The sequence below is a fragment of the Lycium barbarum genome, chromosome 10 (assembly GCF_019175385.1).
Source record: "Lycium barbarum isolate Lr01 chromosome 10, ASM1917538v2, whole genome shotgun sequence".
Lineage (NCBI taxonomy): Eukaryota > Viridiplantae > Streptophyta > Magnoliopsida > Solanales > Solanaceae > Lycium > Lycium barbarum.
The window spans coordinates 28844876-28856980 of NC_083346.1; the positions used below are offsets into that span (position 1 = coordinate 28844876).

Here is a 12105-nt window from a genome sequence, read left to right on the forward strand (position 1 = left end):
GGTTAAAATCAAAACCAAACCGAAAATTTAACCAAATCGAATAAAATAACCGACATTTGATTTGGTTTGGTTTGGTTTGGTTTTAAATTTGAAAAACCGATAATATTTGGTTTGGTTATGGTTATAGTAAAAAATAACCGAATAAATAACCGAACCAAACCGATAATAATATACATAAAATTTATAATTATTTATATGTATAATATTAGTTTTTTATAAATAATTAAAGATATTTTATACCTTTTAATTATTAATTTAATTTTGGTCTACTTATTTTTAAGGCCCATGTCTTAAAAGAATATGTCCAACAATCCAAGCTCAACTCTAATAAGTCGTAAGCATAAGGGTTGTTTGTATTTTGAAACCTCTGTTTGACTTGTTCTTTTGAATCTAAACTGCGTTGCAAGTTTGGTCCACCTGATTTGCCAACAGCGTGTCTTTCCCTCAATATGCAGCAAAGTTCACCCTTGTGGGCTATGAGAAAAAAAGAGTTTCATAAGAAATTTGAAGAATGTAGAGAGAGAATATTTGAATTGTCACGGCTAGTCATAAACCGAAAAATCGAACCAAACCGAACCAAACCGACAATAACCAAACCGGTGGTTATTATTTTACTTGGTTTGGTTATGGTTTTAAACATTTAAAAACCGACTAAATTGGTTTGATTATGATTTTAACCAATAACCGACCCAAACCGAACCATGTACACCCCTAATTCTGAGTCATTCCGTAGTGTAAACATAATGTGAACTGTACTATACCACGTGTTAATATGTGACCCTTTCTTATTCTAAAATAAAAAGATAGAGAAATTGAAAATAAAATTGTACAAACATCTGTCGACTTCCAATTCAACAAGGTCCCCATTAATTAAAGCTTGATAAGATCTGTATATATCAAATATATCATTAAACGTGTACTGTACACTGAGACTATAAATTAAACTACTTCCATATTCTAGAGACTAGAGAGAGGAACAGAAAGGCAGGAAGAAATAAAGAGAAAGCTCAAGAAGCCATGGGAGTAGCAACTCAAGTCAACTATTTTTGGTTCTATCTATTTATACTCTTTTTCTCACTGACCATCTCCTCCATTTCTGGATCTGTAAGTTATCCTTCTCAATTATATTCCCCTAATCTATATCCATCTTATTCTACTCTTGTTATTACTATTATTAGTTATGTTATTCGGAGTCTTCAAAAATATCAACGGGTACATTTCGGATACTCCAAAAGTAATGTATTTTTGGAGAATTCGACACGAATGCGGCAATATTTTTAGAGAGTCCGAACAACATAGATTATTAGTACAGTTTTTACTCTGTCGATTTTATTTGACTAAATACCCAGATAGCCCATTAGATGAGTTTTGTAAGATGAACACTCAAACTTAGTCAGTGACCAAATAGACACTTGAATTTGACAAAAGTGTGTCTTTTGGACATTCGTTACATATGGCCAAGTGTGTGAATTACACTTCCGTCAAATGTGTTAAGTGGACCAATTGTTAAATGACACATGTAATTTCAAAAAAAAAAAAAGACAAATGTAACTAAAAATATTAGAAAAAAACTAAAAAAATGTAAAGAAAATGCCATAAAGGCAAAATGAAATAAACCCTCCTCCTACTATCCACTGCCCTGGCAGTTCCCCTTTCCCTTCCTTTTCGCCACCCTCCCACCCCCTTTTCCGTCTTTTTTCCCAAGAAAATCTGTCCAAGATATACCATTTATTGAGTACAAAATTTAATTTTTAGAAATACCCATTTCTTGAGGGATGTTTGATTTTTACAACATGCAACTTGAATAAATTCAAAGATTTATCTGTATTAATTATGTTTTATTGAGTTTTTTTCCCTAACATTCGATAGTCTACTTGAATTTTTATGCTTTTTGGGTGACATAGTGCTAACCTAATGATGAAAAAGAAGTTGATCTTTGTAAAAATGAAAAACATGAAGCTAATGATCGAAGGAGAAGAATGATAATATAATACACTCTGTCCCAATTTATATATTTTCTTTTTTAGTCTATCCTGAAAAGAATACATTTCCTTATTTGACAACAATTTAATTTTTAAATTTTACCTTTTACGCTTAACGAGATATATATAATCACACAAATAGTTTTGCCTTATTTAAGATCACAAAATTTAAAAATCTTTCTTTATTTTTTAAATTTCGTGCCTAGTCAAATTATATTACATTAATTGAGATGGAGGTAGTAGTAAAGAAGGAGTAACCAAACATTGTAGGATCCACATGAAGTAATATATTGAAAAGTGAAAGATCAACTACATTAATACACGTAAGAAATCATGGGGAAAAAAAAAAGAAGAAATCACAACTTAAGTTGCTCAATCGATGCGCGTGCAGAAGATACCATTTGCCATGTCAGCATAAAATGCTTAAGAGACACACTTCTGTCAAGTTCAAATGTCTATCTGGTCACTGGTTAAGTTTGAGTGTCTATCTTACAAAACTTGTCAAGTTTAAGGGTCTATTTAGGTATTTAGCCATTTTATTTTATAAGTATATTTTAGATTGATCGAACACCGAATTTAGGAATTCAAAGAATTAATTCGATTGTTATGATCTCAGTTAAATGTTAAAATACGGTATATGACATATTAAAAAACTCTTTGAAATGAGAATATTAAGATTAGAAATTTACGAAATATAGAAAAAATAAGTAATTTATTCCAACTAAATAGGAAAACAAAATACTTAATAAATTGAAATGGATGGTGTATTTAACTCCTACACCCTCAGACTTCAGTCCCAATTTAAGTCGTCACATTTTATTTTAATCTATGAAAAAAAAAGATAATACATTTCTATATATAAAAAAGTCGAACTTTATACTCTTCATTTATATCTCTAATGAGATAATTTATAGTCATACAAGTATCTATGACATGTTTTAGATTGTTAAGTTTCATGAAGGATCAAAAGTGTAATTATCCTAATAAGAAATGAGAACATGGATATTGAATGGTGAGTCCGTGGCTTTTTGCACCCCTAACGTATGTCTTGTTTTGTGATTCGCACCCTGTCTTATTTTTTTAATGATTCGCATCCTAACTTGTTTATTTTGTTGCAAAACTATGAAAACACTCTTTTTAAAGAAATTTCACAAGGACAAAACTGGAAATACAAATAATAAAGAAAGAAATGACACAAAATTAAGAAAAAACTAAATAAGAAAATAAGAATTGCTGGCAATCAAAAGATAAATTCAAATCGAAAATTCCAAACACAAAAAGTGAATATGACGTTGAGTATGTAATAGCAGAATGTAACTGAAATCATAAGTTCAGGGATTATAGCTGAAGAACTGGTATGGAGGGGAAGGCAAAAGGAGTTTTCGAATAACAATTGAGGAGTGAAGTTGTCAATCATTCAACTAAAAAATGTCAATTCTTATTTCATCACCCTTTCAACTTTACTTTTAGTTTATGAGTTGTTTTTATATCTCCTCTTTATTCTTATCATTTAAACTTAAGAATTGTTCGATGGATGATCTAATTTGCACAACAACGAAAAAGCTTATTTTACACAGAAATCAATTAAGAAATACGTGTATTATGAAAAGAAGTCAACTTTTAGATGACTGTTTGATTATTAGTAGTATATTAGTACTGAAACAAAATATAGTGTACCAGATTAACTTCATTTTCCAGTGTTACCATTAGATTTTCGCGTCTCAAAATAAAAGCACATTATCGTTCAAAGGAAAAGAAAGTGTCGATCATATTTTGGAAAGTGATGAAAGACTTGAAAGTTTTGATGCTCAATCTTGAGATCATCTTCTAGCACGAATACGTGGTTTCATTCATGAGATATTTTTGGATATGGAATTTTGTGTTTGGAATGTTCGAATTGAGTTTGGCTTCTGATTGTCGGAATTCTCATTTTCTTATTTAGTTTTTTCTTAATTTTGTGACATTTCTTTCTTTATTATTTATATTTCCAGTTTTGCCCTTGTGAAATTTTATAAAAAAGAGTATTCTCATTGTTTTGCAAAAAAATAAAAAGGACAGGGTGCAAATCATAAAAAAAACAAAGACATGGTGCGAATCACAAAAAAAGACATACTTTAGGGGTACAAATCGTCACAGATGGTTGGTATTATTCCATTAGTGTTACAACCTATAAGTCAGGAGTTCTAGACAGAAGCAATCGTCCTAATTTCTTGCTCTAGCCGTCTCAATTTATGCAATGAGGCATGAATTTGGCTTCATCTCTTTTTTTTTTTTTAAGTGAAATTTAATAATCTAATTAAAATATATCATAGATACTTGTATGATTATATATATAAATTATTTCACTAGAGATAAAAATGAAGAGTATAAAGTTCAACTTTTTTAAATATAGAAATACTGATTTTGGTCCTTGTAATATGGCTAAGTACATCTAACTTTTATTAAACTAAATGTGAATTTTTGATCCCTTTATAAAGGACTTATTTGATATTTAAACTATTTAAAACAAAAAACTATATTACCTTCAAATATGGAGTAACAAATAAGATATTAACATAACAAATCAATAATTGAATTAACACTTAATAATTCGATAAATTTGTGGTTTAGAGGGATTAAAAGTGAACATATCAATTAATTGAACGTTAAATATACTTAACCAAGTAACAAAAAATTTATAGATATTTGAGGGACTAAAAGTGCTAATTTCCCTTTCTTATTCGATTTTCTGTGTGTGTATGTGTTCTTTTTCTAAATATTATTTTGGGAAATTTCTATTTTTCTGAAATGGTACAAAATGCAGGAAGAAGATTGTGTGTACACAATGTACGTTCGAACCAGTAAAAAGTTTTTTGGTGGAACCGATTCAGTCATCACCTTGACTCTCTACGATGCAGACGGGTACGGTATTAGAATCAACAACCTTGTGGCTTGGGGTGGGCTTATGGGCTCGGATCACAACTACTTCAAAAGAGGAAACTTGGACATTTTTAGTGGTCGAGGCCCATGTTTGACTGGGCCAGTCTGCAAAATGAACTTGACTTCTGATGGCTCTGGACATAGCCATAAATGGTACTGTAACTACGTGGAGGTTACCGTTACTGGAATCCATACAGAATGCAACCAACAGAATTTCGAAGTGGAGCACTGGCTCGAAACATATAAATCAGCTAATGGGCTCACTTACATCAGTGATCTTTGTGACAAGACCAATTCCGATAAGCACCTGTCGATCTCCAGTGAGAATTTACCTATTTTCGATGCTGAATCTATTCCCCATGTCGCTGTGATGTAATCCATCGTTTATTGGGCCTGGTCGTACATTTTATTATTAGAGTCTGTATTTAACCAGGGGCAGAAGAGACAATTTGTAAGGGTTCAATGTTGCTCAGATGTTATTGTTTCGATATGTAGTAGTATTCAGTAATAGATAAGTCATTAAATTATGTAATGAATAATAAGGCCCAATATATACTGTCATGAGTACGACAATTTGGAAAATTGAAAGCTTGTCCAGTGTTGTTTATGCTATAAGAAAACATGCTACAAAATTATCACCAGTAAGTCTAGATTTTGTGTCCTTTGACTGAAAACTGGCGATAATGATTAGAAAGGATAGAGGCTTAGAGCTTAGTTACAATGCTATCAAGGTATAAATTTGCCTCCAATATAAAGTATTCTCTACACTCATTTGTGTCAAGAGAATGGTTATCCATAATTATCAATATCAACATTTATATTTCAATAGGTGGAAGGAGGATATTTTTAAGTCATTTTTAATACGTATGAACATATTTAATCCAATAAATGGAAGGAGGGGTATTTTTGAACCATTTCTAAAACATTAAGGACATGTTGACCCTTTTCTGTTATCAAAATGAAAATTACAAATCAAATACCTGAAAATGCCTCTGTACTATCCAAAAAGGTCTAAAAATAGCCTTCATGCAACTATTTTTCTGAAAATACCATTTTTTCATCTATTTTGATTCACTTATGCCCTTAAAACTAACAACTCTCTCTTTTTTATTTTTTATTTTTGTTATTTATTATGTGAGTCTCCCTACTGGTCGAAAGTAAAACACACCCACACCAGATCGTTTCCCTTCGCCCCGACCCAATGACCCATGACCCAACTCCCATGAAAAAAGACGAACGACACATCAAATAGAAGCTATCCCTTCTAGCCCAAAACCAATTAACCAGATCAAACACCAGCAAATCACGGATGGTTAACATGAATCACATAATTATATCACCAAAATAGGTGGAAGAAGGGTATTTTTAAAAAAACTAGGTGGATGAAGGGTATTTTTAGAAAAGTAAGTGTATGAAGGGTATTTTCGGATCTTTTCGGATAGTACAGGGACATTTTTTACCCTTTCCAATTTTTAAATAGGTATTATAGTCAGTTTCGTTCGGTGTTTTTGGTTATTTCTCTCTTAAAACTAAAACCACGTCAAACACCAGCAGCAGACGATGAAAAATTAGTACAATCAGCACCGGATGCTCTCTCTATTTTACTTCCTTCTGTCTTATTTCGTTTCAAACAGTGTATTATGACATCTCAGATTTGTATTGTTTGACTCTTAGAGACTTTTGTATTTATATCACAGATTTGGGGTGTATTTCCACTTTTATGATTATGAGACACTTATTATGGTTTCATACGTTTAATTTCCTCCTTAACTAAATGTAAATGGAATTAAAAAAAATCGATTCGCTTACTGGGTTTGGGTATAAGTGTCACCAAGGCTTAGGGATTATGAATCGTGTCACCATCATTACTCCGACCTGAAAGAAGTGAAATCTTGAAAACCCGATCCTTGATAAGACAATAAGGAGGATGAAAGTTAATAAAAAAATATGTTTTTCATTACTAAACTTTTGAACAGAAGAAAGGGTTTAGTTATAGAGGGGAGATGAAGAATGTGATGGAGGGAAAGTTTACTATCATAAGTTGTAGAGAAAGAGGAACTACCAGTGTGTTGAAATTCAAACCTTATCCATTAGTAACATGTAATTGATTAGAGCATTTGTATTTCTCAGCATGAGTAAAGTTTGAGAGATCTGGTGCAACATGATGAGTGACAGTGAGCCACCTATGTCAGGGAGCCAATTTTACGTCAACATGATTGATGCCTGATGAGTGAGACACACAGATGAAATAATGGTGTGATTGTAACATTGAAAACAAGTAAAGGTGAGACAATTAGTACCATTACAAATTTGACATCTCGCACATTCATTATTATTGACATTCCAAAATTGAGCAGAATAGTTAGTTACATATTTTTTTGGCATGGGTATTGATTATGACCAACTCATCCCCCCTTTCCCCTATACGAGATGAATTTTTGACCAAAATAAGTTATTATTTAAATTAATTTATCAAAATAATATGTTTTTAATTTTTTTTACAGAACTAGCATAAACGTATTCCTGAGTAACGTATTAGGCATTATTTTATTCAAAAATCCTGACGGGAAAGATAGCTGGGGTTAACGGTGTTAAAATAAAAGTCGTTACTGACAGTAACGATTTATGCCTATTACGTATCCGAAGACCACGACTATTAGTTGTCTCTTCATTTAAAATAACGACGTCGTTCAATGTTTTCTAATATATGTGAATAGATATTGAACAGACCTTTTCAACCTAAAACCCCTATTCAAAATAAAACCCTAGCATCACTATCACCTGGAGAACAACAAAATTTACTCGATCCATATATTATTTTATCAATCTCTGCAAATTGATTTTGTTCCGATGATATAGATTGTGAAGTTTATTCGATTTTTTGCCGCAAATTTTAAATGTGAAACTTTCAAAGCTCAGTATTTTGTGCGATTTTGCTTGCAAAAATCGATCAAGAAGCTTGGAACAGGATACTGTGATTAAGGTATGTGTTTTTTTCACACACTAGTATAGTGGAAGAATTCTGGATTACGTTTCAAACTTTCAATTTCTGGATTAGAAGATAATGGTATGACGAATTTCCCCCTTTATCTTCAAAAAAATGTAGTATTCTTGTTTCTGTGTTTTTCGTTTGGGAAGATACGGAGTTTTTTTCTCTGTTTTTTCACTTTCTTAAGAAGATGTGATGTTCACATTTTTTAGGCAAAGCAAGCATAGAAGTTTCATAGAAAATATTCACTTGTGTAGGTATTTGTGTTTTATGGCGGAAAAAATAATGCATATCAGATGGATCCGGGTCCACTCGACTCGTCCATATTGACTGAACCCATAGGTCACGGGATATATGGGATGGAAAGGATAATGTGATTTTGAATACAAGGAGATGTGATGGAAATTTTTGGGACTTCGTAAAGGAACATCCAATTGATACACGAGTCTTAGAAGTGATTAGACTATCGGGATTGTACGGTGTTTATAGATCTCATCGACCTACTATTGATCGTAGTTTGATTACTTCATTAGTTGAAAGATGGCGTCCTGAAACTCATACGTTCCACTTTAGGACGGGAGAAGCGACAATCACCTTGCAAGACGTAAATGTGTTGTATGGCTTACCCGTGAATGGTGATCCAGTACTTGGGAATGAGTTGGCGAGGAGCACAGAGGATTGGTAAGACATTTGTCAAAGGTTATTAGGTTTTAGTCCACTTCCTGGAGACTTTAAAAAAAATAGCCTCAAGGTATCTGCACTTAATCAACACATGCTACGTCATCCAAAATTACTTGACACGGCAACACAAGATATGGTCAATCAGAAGGCTAGATGTTATATGTTTTGGATGATTGCTGGTATGATGAAGGCGGATACATCTGGAAGTAATTTGAAGCTTATGTACTTACCTATGCTCGAGGACGTCAGCACAATAGGATCTTACAGTTGGGGTAGTGCGACCCTAGCGTGCTTGTATCACTATCTTTGTAAGGCCTCACAGGCTAAGCAACATGAGATAGCCGGATTCCTACCACTACTACAGGTATACCTAAAAATATTAATAAAAGTATTAACTGTATTTATAAAAAAACTTGTTCAATTCCTAAACGTATAGTTGTCTTTCTTCTAATTAGATTTTTCTAACCTTCTTACATGGAATGCTTCTCCCAGAGTATACATATAGTTCTCTTTATTTTCTTTCTAGCTAAACGATAAGATTTTTTATTTCCTTTTTGCTATAATGAAAAAAATGATGTTGATCGTTTTAGTTTACTGCAGCAGTTGCATTAAATGATGCTGAAATTAGTGTTTTTTCTTCAGGTTTGGGTATGGGAGAGAATTATTGTCCTCAGGCCCCAGATATTAGCACAAAGGGACGCGAATGCTGGTTTACCTAGGGTTCCACGCGCTACTAGATGGTTTGCACATTTTAGTTGGACCGACACTACCCAATATGTGTTGAATGTTTTTAGGGATGCACTTGATTCCATGACGGAGGATCAAGTACAATGTTGTATTAGTTTTGTTTTAATTTTCATGTATATTGTAATTGTAAGGACTCATTCGATTTATTTGTTTCATTTAGTTTATTTGGGAACCATATTCTGATGAATTAATTGAGAGCCTTCCCGATTATTGTCGTGTTGGATGAAATATATGGCGTGCTAGAGTCACAATATTTTGTTGGGATGTTGTCAAGGTTCACTTGCCTGATCGAGTTATGAGGCAATTTGGAATGATACAGGAGATACCACCAACTCCGTTTTCATTTGATCCCACACATTTTAACCACGATCGTCGGGGAAGGCCAAATACAAATTGGGAATTGGAGCATGCACAATGGTTGCCATTCTGGCACCAACGACTTCGATACGTTATTAATGCACCGGTCAATCATGAACCACTTCGGTACGATGACCCCTACCTTGTTTGGTTCAGACGCATTACTCGTCTTGTTATTGGTAATCCTACTTCGCGTCCTCAACGGCAACAAGGTTATGTGCCTAATGCAACGGCTTATGAAGCAATGGTAAGTAGTGCATATTTATTTTGGTTCAACAGTCCTACATGTTTCTTGTATATGCAATGTTAAAACTGTATCAGATAATCAGTTCTACACTAGTTGCAGCATATTAATAACTTCCTTTGTCTTTGTTGTTTCGGTTAAAAGATCCTACCAAATAACTGATCATGTATAAATTAATCTAGTGGTTCTTAAGTTTAGTTTCAGGTGAACTATTTGATAGATGGTATATTACAACTTGTGATATACTAACCACCTCTTTCTCCTTTTTGAAACTATGATGCATGCTCTGCCCATAATTCTCAAGCAAATTTGTGTTAAAAAGGTACTGTTTGGTTCCATGAAAATACAGTTGGGACAGAGTATTACTGTACTATTCTAAAGATGCTTGATTTTGATGTGGTTTCACACAGGTGCGTTATATTCATTCAGTGGTTGATAAAGCAAAATCACTCGGTGATCAGCCATTATTTGAGGAATTTTATATGTTTCGTGCAATGGTGCGGAGTGAAGGCGAAAAGTGCTTGACATATGTGCACGAGGCTGATAGAATTCATTTACAAGCCGATTATAAAAAAGATGGATTACATGCTGACCATATACGTCCCTCTGTTCGTGGGCGAGGAAAAGGTGGTGTTGCTGGTAGGAGGGAACGTGCTAGTAAGAGAGGTCAAGTGTCTATTGAAATGGATGAAATGCATCAGGAAGATGCCCAAGCAGTCCCGGAAGATGATCCAGCAACAACAAATTGTAATATTGGTTCCACTTCAAGGGCGACACTCACGAATTCACTTAGGCATCAGGTATGACATATCAACCAACAACTACTCAGATTATGCCATACATGACGCCACAAACTCCACAATATTCAAGAGATCCAAGTCTTTCGTCTTTTGAGAATATATTTGTTGAGAATGGTCCTGTTTTCAACTCATCGCCTGTGCAAATGTCCATCGATATCCCTGAGGCCACTAATAGAGATGATGGGCAGGACTCCAATATTGAGATACAAGGTAATGAGTTGGATGATTCCAACGATGAAGTGGATGGTGAACCATCAATGAGGCAGAAGCGTAAAATTATTCATAAGCGTTGTGCGACAGGGAGTCACTTTCTTGATCAACATGGTAGGATTAAAAAGCAGCGCGGTAGAAGTAAAAAGCAGCAAGGTAGAAGCAAAAAGAAATGAATGCATCACTAATAGTTTGGCTTGTAAGTAAGATGAAGGCACATAATCTCGCTGATCTAGTTTAGTAGGAATGATCTTTTTTTTTTTTTTTTTTGCTCACTGCTGGTGTTGTTTTGAAGCTGGAAAAAGAATAGCTATGGTGTATTCAGTTGGTGTATTATTATTTTTTTTGCTTTTTGTATTCAGCTACGATGTATTAGCTATGGTGCAAAGAAGTTTTAATTGGAAGTCATGATTGTATTTGGTTTTTGCTAGCAAGTCATGATTGACATTAACCTTCAAGATGTGTACTTATTTTGATCATCCATGAGCAGTTTATTTACTTATTTTATGTACTGAAGAAGATTTTGTAGACCTGGTATTGACTAGGAGCCTGTTTGGATTGGCTTATAAGTTAGAATTTCTAACTTATGACTTTTAGCTTATAAGTCAAAAGCAATAAGCTAATCCAAACGGGCTCATGTCTGTTTAGTAGGAATGATTTTTTTTTTCTCACTGCTGGTGTTGTTTTGAAGCTGGAAAAGAAACATCTATGGGTATTAGTCTTTTTTTGCTTTTTGTATTCAGCTATGGTGCAAAGAAGTGAAATTTTATGAAAAGATTTCCATGAGGCATTTATATGTATTTCTTCACTTTATTCACACAGATGCTGAACTTCACTTTATTCATACAGGTGCTGGTTTATTTCTACTGGTTATGCATTTAGTTAATTTTTCGAGAACTAGAAAAGATTAGTACAGGTGCTGAACTTCACAAAAGTTTCATGTAATGAGGCTGGCCAAATAATTGTTGGAAGAGATGTCTAAGATGAATATTTCTATGTAATGAGGCTAGCCAAATACTTGTTGGAAGAGACTTAGATTTTCTGCTATATTCATCTCATTTATAGTCTAGAGCTATATTCATCTCATCTCATGCAGTGTAGTATTTAGGAAATGGATCTTCAGTAAGATTCCAAAATTGGTTAACAAGAAAATTAAGCTCATGTCAGATGTGCATG

At 33.5% G+C, this 12105-nt stretch overlaps 1 protein-coding gene across 1 annotated transcript; it reads left to right on the top strand.

Moving 5' to 3' along the window:
- The first annotated feature begins 913 nt into the window (after positions 1–913).
- LOC132614598 (PLAT domain-containing protein 1-like) lies at positions 914–5483 on the top strand. Its single transcript, XM_060329082.1, has 2 exons — positions 914–1104; positions 4786–5483. Exons 1-2 carry the CDS (start codon positions 1018–1020, stop codon positions 5275–5277), a joined length of 579 nt encoding a protein of 192 aa, XP_060185065.1. The 5' UTR covers positions 914–1017; the 3' UTR covers positions 5278–5483.
- The last annotated feature ends 6622 nt before the right edge of the window (positions 5484–12105 follow it).

Bases quoted from the DNA above. Each gene is read 5' to 3' on its own strand.
- LOC132614598 (XM_060329082.1), top strand. From the start codon at position 1,018: ATGGGAGTAGCAACTCAAGTCAACTATTTTTGGTTCTATCTATTTATA. The intron at 1,105-4,785 runs GTAAGTTATCCT...TACAAAATGCAG, and splicing joins TCTCCTCCATTTCTGGATCT to GAAGAAGATTGTGTGTACAC.